General features: G+C 37.4%; 1 protein-coding gene across 2 annotated transcripts in view; it reads left to right on the top strand.

The window, feature by feature from the left end:
• Nucleotides 1–16,798: 16,798 nt before the first annotated feature.
• The window catches only part of igsf3 (immunoglobulin superfamily, member 3), a 110,035-nt gene continuing 108,836 nt past the window's right edge, over nt 16,799–17,997 (top strand). The window contains exon 1 of one of the 2 annotated variants that reach the window (XM_032567659.1): nt 16,799–17,795. In XM_032567659.1, coding sequence (XP_032423550.1) covers nt 17,756–17,795 — 40 coding nt within the window. In that variant the 5' untranslated portion in view covers nt 16,799–17,755. The remainder of the gene's footprint in view (nt 17,796–17,997) is intronic. The other variant, XM_032567658.1, reaches the window with a different exon arrangement.

Raw genomic sequence — 17,997 nt, 5'->3', positions numbered from 1 at the left:
TTTTTTACAAACAAAAATCTAAAATAACGCGGGGATGCATCCGTATTGAGTAGTGATGGGAAGATTAACTGTTTGCATCGATCCAAGGACATGCAATTGCGTGGTAATTTCTGCGAAAAAAATCTAATTACACCGGATTTTTCCTCTTATCGTTCAAATTCGATATTGTATTAAAACAAATTTTAAAATAAAATTATTGACCAAACAGCACTTCCGGTCTACTGGAGCAGCTACAAGAAGAAAAAGCTGTGCGTTAGGGTAGGCGTACACCTGTCAAAGATGGCGGAGCAAGCGGAACCGATACATTCACCATCACACTGTAAATCTAAGGATTGGCAGCGCTGTGGATTTTACAAGAGAAACGGACAGATTGATAAAGCAAATGCAATTTGCAAAATGTGCCATGCTGCTGTCAAATACACTGGAAGCCCGACTAACCTTATGCCTTTCTTGAAACGGTGACACAGAATCCATGGAGACGCCACCATATCAGCTCAACGTCTTCAGAGGCAGATTCACGTGGTTCTTCTTCCTTCAGCTCCACGCATGGTGAGGTTAGCATTTCATCCTTTTCAGCGGACAATTGTCTGTTAAGCTATAACAGATGGCGTAGGCCCCTTGTATGTTATAGTTTACTTCCGGGAAGTGTGCACATGCGCACAACGCTGATGGGCATTAAGACTTCTTTTACACACCGTCCACAGCCGCGCTGCCATTGAACCCTATAAATGTGGGCAATTCTTAATTAAGGGATTTGCGCCACAGCAAAGGGGAAAATATCGGAGAAAAACCACTGAAGAATAACTCAAAACCACTCGTATTTTTTTCTTTTTTCCTCGCTCTCTGTGTCGTCTATGCTACGCACAGACTCGCAACTGACAACACCACTTATATGTATCAAGATTCACACAAAAAACACTCAAACATTTCTCACACAAAGATTATATGACATATTTTTTGTAAAAAAAAAAAAAAAAAACCTTATCTAAAAGAAATTCATTTGTAAATTATTGAAATTTGAATTGCTTTAATTAATTAATTAATAAACAATATATTTTTCAGCTAAGTTCATTTCAAAATTCATATGATGAGGACATAAATCTTATATAAATGAATTGCTGGTTAATGAGGAGGAATCTTAATGCAACGGATCGTAACTTGTGAATCCAGATGTGTATCGTATCAGATAGAGATCAGAGATTCTCCTCCCTCGTATTGAAGCCTTTTAATTCTATTACCCCCAAATAAAATGAAGTAAAACCAGTTATTTTCAGTCATAGTTGACAGATTCAATCCCTGCATAATTTTGTCTCTGTATGTTCCAGATGTTCTGTGAAGCCCTTAAGAGAACATTTGTGAACAAATTGCATTATGAAGACAAAGGAAAACAGCAGGCAAGTCAGGGATAAAGTTGTGGGCAACCAGGGATAGGTTGCATAACAGTGTCTTAAGTTCTGAATATTGAAAGAATATGGCCAAATCACAAACACATCAACTTAAGGTTGCCTTGGTAACTTGGTAAACTGACAGGCTGCCAAAAGGCCTTTGGTGACCCTGTTAGGAGCAGCAGAGAACAAAACTCAGGTGACAGAATCTGTTGACAGGACAACTTCACTTATCCGTCCTTTAGGGTAAAGTGACTACAAGAAAGACCGTGTTAACAAAAGACATAAGAAGACCTGTCCTGGAATAAAACCAGACTGAGATTGTAAAATAGGTTCAACTTTCCTTAGAAAAACAGCCCAAAAACATACAATTAGAGGTCAAATCATATTCTTGTGTTAGAATGACACACTCAATGCCCACACCCAAAAAAATAAAGAAACTCAGAGTCAATGGGAGGTTTTGAAGTGTGGTGTTTGCAGACACTGATCATCCAGTCACACTCAGCTTAAGCTATTTTCAGAGTAAGGAGGAAAATAAATCAGTCTACAGATATGCAAAGTTGGTTACTTTAAAGGTAACCAGCTGAAAGACTTTTAGTTGTAATTGCAGTCGTTTTAATTTTCAGACAAGTCTGATGTAAGTTGTTAATATTAGCAACAGTTAACAATCAAAACAAAAATGTTGCAATAACAAAGCAACTGTGTTTGCACAAGATTAAACTGGTACTTTAGCTAAGTGCCACAAGAGTTATTAGTGGTTTCATGCAACCAGGGGAGAAAGTCAAGACTTGTGAAGTATTGTATGTCATAATCCACTGAATGAAGGTTCCCTGTTTCACATGAGCTTACTGAGACATTGAAAATTGAGCTGTGTTTGCTCAAGCAGGCTGAAATTTACAGCACAGTCAACACATACTAGTACACCCCTTGTGTTGCTGTCTGCATGTCTGCAGGGTATTTGCTACATTTCCCTCTACAACCTATGTATACGCAACAAAGGTCTTACAGCCTCCAGGAACAAAGCTATAACCCCACGTACCAGTTTCTAGTCCCAGAGGGACACAAAAAGCAGAGGAGGCTGAAAGGTATGACAGGGAAAGTGCTTTGCCTGGGCGTGATACCATGAGACAAAGTTTGCGTCACAGGCTTCTGTTGCTCATTGTAGATAAACATTATGTGCAGTGCATCCAAACATGTGTGTGCGTATGTGTCTCTTTGTATCTCCGCACCGATGAATATGTAAGTGTGTTTGTGTAAGAGAGTGGAGTACATGACTCAGCTAGAGGTAGGCAGGCAGCTCACGTTTCTTCTGGCAGGAAGCAGAGAAAAGATCGAACTGACCGGAGCATTTAGGAAGCCACGGACTCTGCCTCTGCCAACAAACATGCAACCAACTCAGAACTTAAGTCACACTGTACACATATGACTCATTTCATTAAATATCAGATAGATAGATAGATAGATAGATAGATAGATAGATAGATAGATAGATAGATAGATATTTTATTCATCAAAGTAAAGGTGGGTAAATGTACAATTATGCTCTATATGAAATACATTGAAGTTTGTTGATGTAATTCAAAAGTAGTATGTGGAAAGAGTCAAGGAGTAGAAATACTTTAAGACACTGTAGGTTGATTAATCTTCTAATTTTCTTCTGTGCTGATGCAGACACACAACCAAAATAATTCATCTCCAACCAATTATTTCCTCCGGATGAAGGACACTCGTAGCAGATTAGGAAATCCATTTCTCTTCTAACTGGGTCACAGGTTGACATCCAGGTGGAATGTGCTATCTTTAATGACTGGATTCTGATTATGACTAGTGCTTTATATACAGTAAGGCGGCTGGTCATTTGACCCAACTAAATAAAGTAAGGGTGGCAGAGCAGGTCACAATGGGGTTGATTCAACCTCTTCATGGCTAAAAGCTTCTTGCTCAGTGAATAAGTAGATTAGTGACTCAAAATTGCCGCTGGTTTGAGTGGTTGGCTGTGTTTATGTGTCAGCACTTTGATTGATGTGTTGTCTGTCCAGAGTGCACCCTGGCTCTCGCCCTATGTCATCTGGGATCAGCTTGATGGGTGGATGAATGGATGAAACGACAAGAATATTGGTGACAAGCAGCACTTCCTTTAAGGTGACAACAGATTGACAACTTTGAGGAGTATTCTGTTTGCTGAGCGGGGAAGATTGGAAAATAGATACTGGTTTTGTTGACATACAAAACCAAGAACTGGAAGGCAATTTGCTTAGCTTACTACTCAATACAGAAGCGTGAAGTAAGAGTAACTCTGCTATTTTGTCCTGTTTGTTTTAGAGGATTGAATCTACTGATTTTTTTTCCTGCTGTAGAATTGTTGATTATTGGTTTTCAGACAATTCCAGACCTTTTCTTTTTAACCACAGTAGTCATACTTAAAGAACTACCTGCTTGCTTTAAAGCATGTCTCCTCAAAATAAGTCAAAATTTAAAATAAGACATTGATACATTTCCAGATTTGCTTGTGGATATAATGTTAATAGGCTGATCGTTTCACTCTGACTGACGTTCTAGACGACAAACTTATTTTAGCTAGCAGTGTTGTTTGCTCTTCAGCTATCGGCTGTTCGTGTTGTATGAAAACATTAGGGCACCCCACTAACCAGTTCTTTATCAAGAAATGTTCACATGTCAGTGACTAAGCTGGTGTTTTATCTATGGAAAAGTGAGTAATTTAATTTCAGTTAAACAATAAAAAAATATTTTCATCAGAAAAACACAATAGGACAACCTACTCCCTAACATCTAGTCTTACACCTTTAGCTGAAAATCTTCAGTATGATGCTTTTTGTATCCTTCCAGCAGCTTCTGACATGTGTCTGAGAAAAGTTTGCTCCAACCCTTGCTTTCATCTGTGAGATGTCTGAAGGGTTTCTTGCATGGCCAGAATATTTCAAGTTGTGTAAGAATCAGCCTGGCTGGTTTTGACAGCCAGCGCATTCGATATCTTAGTTTTCATCCAGTCCATGGTGGATTCCCTGGTATGTTTTGACTGGGTCATTATCATATTGCAGCGTCTAGCCCTCATACGATTTTAGTCTTTATTTACCTTTATTTTCCAGGAAATATATCCATTGATCCTTCTTTACAAGGGTGACCAGGCCAAGATAAAACCAGACTTTTGTACAAGATTCCAACAAGTTATTCCATTTACAAAGTTATTCCATTTACTAACAGAAACTCTAACAATATTAATAAACTATGTTATTTGTAGTAGCTGCAGGGTGTTAAGCAATAAAGTATAAGAAAGACAACACTTAGATGTTGCAGGTCCAAGATGTAACTAAGACCTCTGTCAGTTGTTTTACAGAGGTTCTCACATTTTCCTTGCGCATGCAACTTGGACTTCAGAGTGGATTCTGTGATCGTAAATTCCCAGGTCCTCCTTGAATTATTCCCAAACCATGACACATCCCGTTTTATGCTTCAAAGATGGTTTGCTGATTTTTTTAAATGGAATTCTGCATTTAATTTATGCCCAACAGTTTAGTTTAAAGAAAATTCTTCCTAAGTTTTCTTTAACCTTATGACACACCGTGCAGACAAAACAACCCAGTGTGTAGGATACTGGAAACAAATTTCACCCTGTGCCAGGGTGCTCCTTGGATCTCCCTGGTATATAACTATGTACATAGAAATGTTTTGATAAATATCTGTCTTGTGGTATTGCTAAGTATTAAGCAAGTTTCTAGGTCAAATAGTATGTTTCTACTTACACCTCTGGGCAACTTCATCCTGACATAGCGTGCATGTTTTTAGGCTGTGGGAGGAATCCAGAGCACCCAGAGAAAACCTACGCAGGCAGCACAGGGAAAACATCCAAACCCAACACAGAAAGACACAAACCTAACTATTCTGCAATTATAAAAACCCAATCTCCACTTCACAGTCACCAGTTATAACCCAATTTGGTTTGAAATAATTACTACTTGATGTCCCCTCTATCAAATTAAAGCCATATTTCCAGCTTGTAAACAACTTTCACATTCAGACTCCTTATTTGATAGCATATTATGAAACAACTTTGACCCATTTACCAATTAGGATCCAGTCAGTGGTTAACAGCATTGCTTCCATGCCCACGATTGTTCCCTACAGATAACTGTTAAATAATAGTTATTCTAGACCTTGGCTTTTGCAAAACATATTTTCAGATTTACTGTAAGTTAATGAATGGTTGGTTTTCTAGTTTTTATAACTGATTATTAAAACAAAACAGAAAATCCTAGATCTTGTATTTAGCTGTTTTGATTCTTCTATCTGTCACTGGCCAGCTCTGCTATTGTTGCTGAAGAAACTCAGCCACAAAGCTGGACATAACTTGTTTGCATATAGGCAAGAATGTTCTACATACTTCCTCTATGAGTCAACCTCAAGGCATGGGGACCAAATCTGGCCTGACATAAGTTTTCTATGTAGCTTCAAGTTAACAGTTGTCTGCTAAAATATTATTTTATCAATTAAATTAAAACAGTTTTTTCTCTGCTTCCTGCCAAATTGCATCAATGTGATGTGATTTTGTCTGTGTCTCTGACAGGCATGTCTTGGTAGTTTCACAGTTGTGAGATATTCACAGCTGGTGTCAATATCTTATGGTCCTGGATGAGAGGCAGGACACATTCTCAACAGACCTTTAGTCCATCACAGAACTCTACAAGTCATAAATTGATTTTAACTATATTAATGATAAAATTAGAAAAAGACAATGCATTCAATAATCTGCTACTTTATTAAAAAGACCTCTAAAACTTGTATTTTAGCCACTTATATTCTCTTCCATTTATAAAGCATGTCAGTTTAAGATGTGGAGGCAGAGTGAGTGAGTTACTATCTCCTGAAAATCGAAAGCTTTAGAAAGCATGACCATAGTGTAAAATTAATGTATTTAAGCCTCCAGTTGATAGATAGCATCTGCTTTTCTGCTGTTGGGTAACAGCAGAAAGGACGAGCCCTCTACCTGTGAGGGATGATGATGACACGTGTTGTGTAACATTGTTGTTGTTTTGGGACACAAAGATGAACGATCCAAGTAGCAAGTCATGAAAACCTCCCTGAGAATATTGTGCCAGTATGTGTGTGTGTTAGAGAGAGAGAGAGTGCTGTGAATGAATAATGCATGATGCTCATCTGTGTTTGCATGTTGGGCAACACCCACTTAATCAAGAGAAGAAAGACTGGCAAAGACAGAAGCAGCTAGAAGTGGAGAGATGATTGCAGTTCAAATGCATGACACTTACTAAAATTAAGACATGACTAAACCAAAAAATACTATTCTCCTGCTCTGAAGCAAAAGATAATATGTAGCAGTCACATGTAAAAAGGAATGAGTTTTATCTTTATAACAGACTGCGTAAACTAATTGTTTTATGGACTGTCAAGAAGTCAACATGAACACTTATACTATAATCATCAGTAAAGTGCTCAATCTTTCCATGTTTAATTGACAATCAAAAACAAACAAGATCAAAACCCTGATTTTGAATCTGATAAAAAAAAAAGTCGTTTTTGTTATTTAAAATTTTTGATTTAGATTTTAAGAAAAAAAAATTCTCCACAAGATTTAATTTTAACATTTGATTTTAGTTTCATCTGACCCAGAACGTGTTTAGTATGTAGACAAAATATCTTTTTTTTTTTTTTTTTACCGCTCCAGGGGGTCTTTTGTGGGCTCTAGTGTCCCTTATATGAAAGTAGGCTGACAGGAAAGGGGAAGAAGAGGAGGGAAGACATGCAGCAAATATCGTCGGGTCCGAGAGTCGAACCTGTGATGGCCGCATCAAGGACTCAAGGCCTCCAAACATGGGTCGCACTATCCCCTGCGCCACCACAGCACGCCCCCAAAATATCTTCTAAGGCAGCTCAGCTGATTGCTTTAAGTTGTTACCTTTGCAGCAATTCCTTATCCTAAAAAAATATGTGGGAACAGTAGAGGAATAACAATTAACTTTAAACCAGATTAAATCACTTCCACAAGCAGGATTAGCATGAATGACAATCTACCACTGGGGTCTGGGGGCTTAGATGACATGAAGGATTTACAGAAAAAAGCAACAAAGCCAGTGAGCCAAGAGTACTTTCTATTGGGAAAAAAAACTAGATACAAAAAAGATCAATGGCTCTTTTGATGGCTCCATAAAAGATGGAGCTGAACACAGAAGGACTAAGCCAGGAGAACATTCTAAAGGAAAGTAAAACTGAAAGTACAAACAGCAAATGTTAGCAGAAACTTTAAAAGAATCTTTCTAGGAAAGCTACAGACCTGAGCAAAAATACAGTAGACCAGGTGTGCTTGCTATAGGAAAGAAAAGAAAAGTACTCAGAATTACTGATAAAAAAAAGCTCCATTTATAGCTCTAACCAGCAAACTGTCATGGCAAAACATAAAAGCACTGAGCTAGGATGGCTCTCTATATGAAAAGAAACAAAGTAATAATATGAAAAATCAATCAAAATCATCAAAGACAATGCTGAACATAGAAACACTAAGCAAAGCATACTTCTGATGAACAGAAAAACAAAGAGAGTACAGTTTATGACAGTGAAAGCTCCATCACTGACTCTTCCCAAGGAAAAAACAACAAAATAAATAGTAGCATTAGGCTAGGTGTACTTTCCATGGTAAAGAATAAGGAGAAAACAAAATTAATGATAGCAAAAGGCTCTGTTGGTCATTTTGTCCAGAAAAACACACACAACATAAATGAACCGAGCCAAGAGCAACCTCTACTAGAAAACAAAAAACAAAGCAAGTACATATAGTTGTAGCAGCCACAGCTGTCAGTGACTGTACAGGAAAGACATGCAACTAAGCAGAGAAGCATAGAGCCAGGTGTACTTTTGTGAAAACGACACAAAGAGTGGAGCCATATAACTGCAAATAAAGAATACATGGAGAGTTGCAGAAGAAAATAGGGTGAAGTAAGCAGGGGCAGGTGGGGTGAAAGAGCCTATTGTTACTTTACAGTTCAGGCATTCTTCTATTTCATTCTAAAGCCCTTAATTACCACATTGAGTTAGCATTGCATTTTACAGTTCACTATTGCTTATTTTTCATAAACACTTGTCTGTTAACCATTATAAAAATTAAACATCGATGTTTAGTACTTGATTCTGTGGCAGCTTGGCTATAATTTTACAACAAAAGAGGAATTTAAATAATCACATGCTATTTAAATTATGTGGTATTTTAACCACCTGCAAAGCTAGAAAGTGTCCCTGTAAGCCTCAAACACACACCCACATATTTCAGCACACATAATTATCAAGCAATCATTCTAATCAGAGCTCTCAGGTGTAAAGAAGCACAACAACATAAAGTGGCACAATCAGCTTTCTGCACAGAAGAAAGAAAAGGGAGCGACATGTCCAATCAGAAAGCAGAGGGGGATACAGACAAAAAAAAAAAGGACCCCAAAAATGATCAGCTTGACACTCGTTTCATATTAATATTCCACATCAGGAGTGCTTATGATGAATAATTAATCTACTGGCAAAATGTGGTGATCTGTGTGCTCCAGCTAGACTACGGGACATGTGGGAATCTGATCATGAACGTTTACAGGCAAACTTTGAAGTGTGTTTTTAAGTTTACGAAACTGAGTTTGACTTTCATCTGTTTAAAAAAATGTTTTGCACTTGACATAAATTATCATCTTTAGCTGAGAAGCTGTATGCTTTGTTTATGATGGCAGCTTATCTGACAATCTTAATCTTTCAAGCAGCTATGATAGGAGGTGTTAGAAGTTAAATAGTAAGTCTTTTGCTGTGTGACTCAGCTCACATTAGATCCTTAACAAAAGACAGCCAGGTACATCTAAGTGATTGAAAGATGTATATCTGTCACCAAAACCTGCAAAATCTTTTAAACTGGTAGCTTTGCATAAATCATTGAAGACTGATATTGTAAAAAAAACAATTGAAACCAGACTATTGCTTATGCTTAAAACATTTTTTTTTCAATGCCTGATATAGAATCAGAATAAATGTTTGTTGTAATGTCAGTTTCCAGAACGTATTTTCTGCTAACTGCCAGAATAATGATAGAATTATTTCAGGACTTTTTATATTACTTTCTTCAATTTCAAAAACATATATGCGCAAGTACAGTGTTATCAGGCTTTCAAACAATTTGGAAAACCCCAGATGGAGGTTTCATGGCTTTATAAGCAAACCTACGATTTTTAACGCAACAAGTCAAACAAACTGCTTCCTTGTGTGACATTGTGGAGAATGGAAAAATTGTGGACTTCTACACGTATGATTAACCCTTTGGTACAATTTTCAAACAAATGACTTTGCAGCATTCACATTGCTCAGGAAGGAGATGGGTCTGTGTCCTGGAATTGAGCATCTTTTAGTAAAACAAGTATGTAACGCATCATGCTATGTGGATGAGTTTGGGAAGATACTGAGTGGATCCAGTAGAAGAGTGCCATTACAGGATAAGATATTCATCCATTAGGTCTTTGTACATGTGAGTGTAAAGTTTAAGATGTGTGAATGGGGAACCAGAGGTGACAATTGGTGGGGGATTTTTTTTTTTAGACTTAACATTTAATTCTGGAAGCACAGTCATTTCTTTGGGATTTGTCTCTGTTGTATCCCCCGCATATTAATATAACAGTCATGTGAAGATGAGAAAAAAAAAATCCCATAAATCATTCAAGTACTTTTGGGATGTTTGGATGATGAAATAAATGAACAAATATTTTTTTTCCCTTCTTATCCATTAAATGTTAGTAGCTCAACAGAGAATGCTACAGGACATTAAATTATTAGATTTGCAGTCTTATTTATATTAAATATTTTAGCCCAGACTTTTATAAGGGTTCTGTATTATTATTTTTTATTATTATCAGAAGTTGTTTTCTTACTTTCTGTAGACACTGGTCATCACCAACTGAAAAAGCATTATTTATGCCTGCCGTTCTGTCCTTGTGAATAACATCTGGCATCAGGAAGGACAACTCAGATCCTGTTGAGAGGGGATCTGTTCTATTGTTTTGGTGAGTGAGTGGCGCTCACATAGCAGGAGGGTAGATTTAGAGAGCATGTTCATACAAACATGTATGCAGGTAAAATATAATCCCACGTGGAATATCTAAACCAAAATGTCATATAAACGTTAAAAAACACCTAAAAATAACATTTATAAGGTCAAACTGTGGTTGCTTGCTGCGTCTGAAGAGAGAGAATTTAAGTGATTTTGAACATGGCAGGGTTATCAATAACAGGTGGACTGGTATGAGTATTTCAGAAACTTTTCATCTGACTGGATTTTAACAATACTTCTCAGAATTATGAAGATAGCCCTGAAAAAGAAAAAAATATATATCTAGTGAGCATCAGTTGTGTGGATGAAAATGCTTTGTTGATGTCTGAAGAGGATGGGCAAGCTGGTTTGTCACAACCAAGATATTCAGATTCACATCTGTCAACATATGTACAGTATGTTGACAGATTCAGATTGGGTTCAGATTGGGTGATGTGGTAAAGGACCACATCTGGTGCTACTCCTGTCAGCTACGAACAAGAAAGTGAGTCTGGTGGTGGTGTAATGGTGAGGGAGATATTTTATTAGCACACTTTTTTATTTCCTAATTGTTGCCTTTTGTGTGTGTGTGTTTTGGGATCGGGATGTATTAGTTTAGCTGTGTTGCATGATAGTGATGCAACACAGGATTATATTTAAAGTAATAAAGCAATGCCGGTGGCAGATTTTTCACTGTGTCGAGGTGGTCCGGACATGTATACAATTTATCGTCAGTGAATATCAGTTATAGGAGAACAGCAATTTTATCAAACCTCAACACTGGCCCAAAGTTTTATATCTGCATCCCAATCATAACCTACGGGGACCTACCTGGATATTATTACTGATCATGTCCATCATGATCAGAACACTGTGGTTTCATAAAACACGAGGGTTAATGTAGCTCCTATTTGTCCTTTCATACTTTCTACTTTTTTTTTATTTGGTAGGCTAAATCTAAAAGTACTACACACATATAAATGGGTAAGCAGTAGAGCAATAAATTATCAACATTAATATCACAATATCATAAAGTCCAAGTCAATGGGTGCAACATTAATGTATAATAGGCTGCTCCTGAAGTTTTTCTCTTACTTGCCACATGAGATTATAAATCATTAGATGCAATCTTCAAGAGCCTTGTTTGGATGTTTTATTCTGACAAACAAAAGGAATCACCCTTAAAAGTAGAATTTAAGACTGAAGGGAATATTGCATGTGAAGTCATACTGACTAACTGGATAATCTTAAAGTTATGTTCTTACAGTGTTCCTTACAATGCAGCAATAACAATTTAGATTCAGTAGCAACGGAATACAGTTAAAGTATCTGCACTACCAGGTAGACTTGTTTTCTCTCTGGAGTTTTCTCTAAAATATGCCTCTCATCTTTCAAGCCAAAGAGCATCTTCTGCATATTCTGGTTAATATAGAGATCATCTTGTGCTGTAAAGTAATAGCCTCATTACAAATTCCATCTGTAATTTGTTTTTGTCACATTTATATGTTTCAGACCATCAGCGAAATCCTTGGTACCAAAAAAGTCCTGAGTAACTACAAGAAGCTGTTTCCCAATTGGGTTTTTAGTAATAGAAGCAAAATAATTGCCATCATTTGTTATATTTATGAAATAGCTGTAATGAATCCCATTTTAGCTACATGGCATGAATACTGACTGACATGTACAATTAAGAAATTACTCAAACAAGGTGGAAAAACAAAGTAATTGACATCTATCAGTCTGATTACCAAATAATTTCTAAGGTTTTAGGCCCCCAGTAAACCAAAGTGAGAGCCAATTACCATATATGTGGAGAATATTTGACAGGGGAGAACTTTGCCAAAACATCGCATTTTAGAAAAAGAACATCATGCTGACAAAGATGATGATGATGGCCATGCCTTTGCCTCTTCAGGTGGTATAGCGACTTTTTTAAACTGGGGAACCATCAATTATGCTTTCTCCAGGAGTCTGATATTAAGGTGTATTAATTCAAATGTATCTGAAACATTTAAGCGTGACAAAACGAAAAATCCTTTTTTTTTTTTTTTACTGTTCTATGTGTTCCTAAAAAAAAAGTGAAATCGTTTTATTGTTGTGATTCTTTGTGTTGGGTAAGTCTTTGGGCAGGATGAAAAGTCTCAGCATACACAATTGTGCACTGTATGTAACACAGACATTGTGAGGTCAAGAAAACGAAATTAACATCAATCTAAGGCAAATGTGTTAGAATGCAAAACTAACACTGCAACTAAAATAGAATTTGCTTGCATCTGTGTGTGAAAGTTTTGATTTTGAGCTGTGTGTATGGCTACAACTACTTTCTCTTCCGTGTGAAGATACACTGCAGGATCAACGTCACTGCAAAATACATTCAGGCATTGCTTTAAACTTGTCAAAGTGTAAATTTATCTAAAGTAACTGTGTGATATCACACAAATGTTTTATCTTGAGGATGCATCCCATTATGAAATGTTTAACGCAATACTCTGTTTCCATGGAAACCTGTTAGGTCCGTTGCACATATTACACCATATGTTTCTCTGAAGACTACCTATATGTTTCATTTTAAGAAAATATATTGAGTATATTTATATTGTATACAAATATCACAGGATTAAACTAGATCTTATATTATCTGCTAATATCAAATAGCAATAAAAAAAAAAAAAAAAACTGCATTGCCTTTTAAGCTGCCTACATGTGAAAACTGTGCCACTAATAGGCCAAGTTGCAATATCAGGTCTATGGAGAACTGAGCTAATTTTAGGTGCAGCAATATGTAGACCAGGTGGACAAGCATGGCCTACCTAGCAGCTTTGTTTGGCTGGTTTTTATTTTAGCAAGACTGGACTTGAATAGACTAAGGAGAGGCTGAACCCACAATTCTTCTCTGCAAGGTCGAACCCTTTTCTGATTTACATTTTGTTCCTTGTTAAAGCCTTTGTTTTCTTTATATAAACATGCTATAAGCTTCCCCTTTTATGTCAATTGTATGACACATTTCTGGGCACAGGGAGGCACATGATTTATTTTTCTTTGAGCCCATCAATTTATTAAGTTAGATTTTGTATGGATAATTGGCAGATTAAATATAGAGTTTTACTAAGCTGTTCATAGTTGGTAAACATTTAGATATTTAGCCATGTTACAACAACAAACTTTTAGGTGTCTTATTGAGATTTACAAACAAAGTAGTGCATAATTTTGAAGTGGAAGCAAACTGATTAATGTATGCCAGACTTTTCAGAATTTTATTTGGAATATTGTGTGCTGATCAATAACAAAAAAACCCTGAAAATGCATTGAGCCAAGCGGAGAATAGTTTTACAAGATACTCTGTGCTTCTGGGCTTGAATTTGTCTGTATGTATTTTTTATTTTTTTAAGTTTTAGTTGAGCTCAAATATCTATGAGCAAAGCGAAGGGTAAATAATCATTTTCATTGTCTCCCAAACCCCCCAACATCCATGTCATACTAAAGCAGTGGTCGGGACTTGCAATTCCCAGCTGGTAATGAGAAAACTGGATGGGTCTACTGAAATTACTTTTGGTAGGCACATGCAGAGGCCTGCTTGTTCATTTATTTATGCATCACACAGAGAGGAACTTTCTGTGTCTGAGAGTTACAGCCTTTTGCATTCTCTATGTCTGTCCTTTCCTGACAGCATCTTTCCTTTTGCAGCCTCACACCAATGAAGTATTATTTTGCTTTTCACAGTTTACCTGCAAACCACCCTCCTTTTAGCAGGTCTATTTTGAGATCTTGCTAATAATGCAGCAGAGTCTTAAAAAGCCATAGCAACTGTGCTGGTCATAAGTTTGCATGCACTCATCATAGACATGAATGTCACATTAAACGGCTCTTTTTGGGGGGGTGAACTGATAATTCAATGATGAAAACAAAACTTTGGTGCAGAGGTTTGAATTCAATTTGATTTATCTGTTATCCCCACAGAGTGAAAATACTATAATCAGGCTCAAGTATATAAAATAGTATTCAATACATTTTAGTTTAGCAAAGTTCGTGCATTTCACTAACTAAATTCACTAAGTGAAACACATTTTTAGTGGGACACACCATAATCATTAGGAAATAACATGCGATCAACAAAGAACAAAAACATTTTTAACACAATGAATGAAAATTATGTTTAATACCTGCTTAAAGATTGTTATTTTTAAAAAGGTACTTGCAATCATACAACAAACTTCATTGGAACACATATCTTAATATATTAAATGTAACTGTACATACACCCAAAACATACTGTCACTGTGTAAGTTGTAGAGAAACTATAGTAAGATCTTTCTTGAGGCAGTGGATTCTTCTTAGGGTATCATCCTCTAAGTCCATGGTAAAGTTCATCTTGCTTCAACTCGTCTCTAACATCTTCCACTTTAGTCCTTCTGTTCACTGTCGGTATAAAAGAGGGGAATAAACGAAGAGGCGAGAGCTAGGAAATTTCTGTCTGCATCACAAACGGCTGGGCAAATTATGTATGAGAAGGTGACTTTTTGTGAAGAGCAAAAGACAAGTGAAACCCATTTATGAAAATAATCCTTTTTCATCATGTACTTAATATGCAGTATATTGTGCAAGTGATCTGTGCTGTCACTGAAGGGTGATTACTATCTATTCTGCAAATAAAAAGATGGGAGAAATGATAAGCTTTAAAGATTTTACTTAAAGGCTTCTCTGCTTCAGTTAACCTGCTCCTAGGGTTTTCAAAATCTGGTACAAGTGTCACTTGTTGCACATGTGCTGCCTTTAATTGTAATTAAAAACAAAGCATTGAACCAGGAATAAGTACTGGCGGTTGTTTTGCTGTGCTCTGGTTAACACTAAGGTCAGAAGTTAGATCTGGAGATGACATCAAATCCAATTAATCTGTGCTCGATATCCATGTTTAGTTCAGTGACCGTTCTAACTACTGTTAGCAAACATGCTATTGCAATATATTTTCTCCATTTTAAAATATCAAACGCTGTCATATCCTCACTAATGGAGACAATACAGCATTATCAGTATGGAAATTTAATAAGATGCAAATTGTCAGAAGAGTGGATGGTTTGCTTCTGTTTTTAAAATCCAGCCATAACTAATTTTGGCTGGATGCAAGACATCCATATTAGATTTTGAGGAAGAGGTTGACATTCCCACTTGGAATTCTGACTTCAAGAGACTATTGTGTTAATTTTTTCCAACTTCAAATGCAAAATGTACACATTTGAGTGAAAACACATATGACTTTTTGCAGCTGTACATTCTGTACATTAAATACTTTTCTGTGTTTCTGCACTTTTCCTCCAGAAAAAAAAAGAAAAGAAAACTTTGGATGACTGTTACGACTGGTTCAAAGTCATAACAAATACAGGAGACAATGCAGTGGTTAAGGTGCAGAAAATGAATATTTTATTAACAAAAACTGCAACAGACTGTGAAAGTCAGTGTCAGTGGCGTAATGCAAATGCTTGAATGTGTTGTATGTGTGCGAAGGAAGTGTTGAGGTGCAAAAACAAAGACAAACTCAAATGTGCAAAAGGAGGAGAGCTGAGGCACGGCAGCAGGGCACCGCACACATCAGAAGGCAGAGTGGGCACCAAACATTTCTGTTACATCTAGTTTAAGAGTGGCTTGACCCACGAGATGAAACATAGGAACAGATCATTTTTTTAGAGCACTGACTCCAGGGCTTTCAAATCTTCCCCTCTTGAACTTTCTTTCGCAATGCTGTCAGGATGAAGTTATACATTGTGAATGTGTACCTTTTAGAAACATATGTTTCCTTCCACTCAACTTTCCATTAATATGCTTATATACACAGCTCTGTTTATAGCCAAGAAAAGTCAAAATTCTTTCCCGGTGATTGTTGGCCATAACATGATCTTGGAATAACATTTTTCTATTAAAAATATATATATATTTATCTTATTGGGGTTATGTGATCATCAATTTTACTGAGGTCCTCACTAGTTGTAAATCATAACATTTTCAAAGTTATTGAAAAATATCACTCTCATTAGTGAAATCTTTATATTTAGATTTACATACCTGTACATAATCGTATTGTAGTATTCCATAATATTTTTGTTGTTGTTGTTGATTTGCACATCTGTTACTGCTTTAAATTGTTCCTCTATGTTGGTACACTTGGAGCACTTGCTACTCACTGAGATGGTACTTGAACCTTAAGCAGCGTGCTCCAGAATTGTAATTGAGAAATGCAAATCTTAACTTCTTCCATGCAGTGGCAGACCCCCCCCCGCGCTGCCGGGGCGTGGTTTCTGCGAGTGGGTGGGAGCAAACGCCACGCTCGTAAGTTTTCAAACTGACCAAAGTAAAAACAAGGAAATAACCTTGGAAGAGAAAAAAAAAAAAAAAAAAAAACAGGATCGGAAGGACGTCTACTGGGATAACAACATGATGCAGTCATTTATTAGACATAACTGAACGAGTTTATTTGAACGGACGCGCACATTTTCTTGGAATCGTTGCTAGGAATTAGATGGATAAATTAGGAGACTGTGTCAGGTCGTATAGTTGGAGTGTTTTGAGTCTATGTTACAATTTTATAAATCTGATAGGTTATGTCAGAGCACAAAGCCGTGCATCTGCTTCATCTAGAGCGCCCGCCCCATTGAGGCTTTCTGCGGAGCGATGGTGAGAGATTTATTATAGTCTCCGGGATTTGCCGTGGAAAAAAGCCAGAGAAAGAGCTGCTCTCCGATCAGCGAAGAGGACTTATCCCAGACTCCTTCGCCCTCCCTACATCCCTCAAGACGCTCTTTGAGTCCTTTTTATGTTTTGGATCAGGGATCCAAAATACGCACAAGTCACGCCGGACTTCTTTTTTAAATTATTCTAAGGAAGCTGCTGGTGTGTGTGCGCGTGTATGTGCGTGTATATATGTATGTGTGTGTTGGGGGGGTCGCCTCCGCAGTCTCGGATGCGTAGTAAGCGGGAGAGTGGGTTGGGTCGCCTTGGAGCCAAGCACACGCACACGTCGTCAGCGATGAAAAGCGTATAGGTGAGGGTGAGGGCGAGGGGAATACGCGTCACCAGAAGCTTGTGTGTTGTTGGGGGAAGAAAGTCGCACACCGGACTCGCCGGCTCTGGATTATAGACTCTGCCGTCCAGACACCCCCCTAAGCAGGTTCTTGTGGGATCCGTACACCTTTCTTCATCTCTCTGATCCAGGATCAGCGATAGTGGCTACGCTGCCTCGACCGTTGCATACTCATCTAAAAAAAAGGGGGCGATTTGGTGGTGATTCCGCGGACCAACACATACAATGGCAACCGGTGCGCTCCTGCTTGCCTGTGCGCTGCTTGGTAAGTCCGATCGCTAAAGAAACAAAAAAAAAAAAAAAAAGGAAGAAATAAGGAAAAGCTTTGATCTTGTTTCCATTCTGTGATTTTTTTTTTGTATCCTTTTTTACTATACCTGTATGAGACACGATAAAGGGTGACGGTAGTCATGATGAATCAGGTACCAGCAGAGATCACATCTATGATCACCGCATTAACAACAGAT

Source organism: Xiphophorus hellerii, chromosome 7, assembly GCF_003331165.1.
Source record: "Xiphophorus hellerii strain 12219 chromosome 7, Xiphophorus_hellerii-4.1, whole genome shotgun sequence".
In the NCBI taxonomy this organism is placed as follows: Eukaryota; Metazoa; Chordata; class Actinopteri; order Cyprinodontiformes; family Poeciliidae; genus Xiphophorus; species Xiphophorus hellerii.
This window is presented reverse-complemented; position numbering and strand designations above follow the sequence as displayed.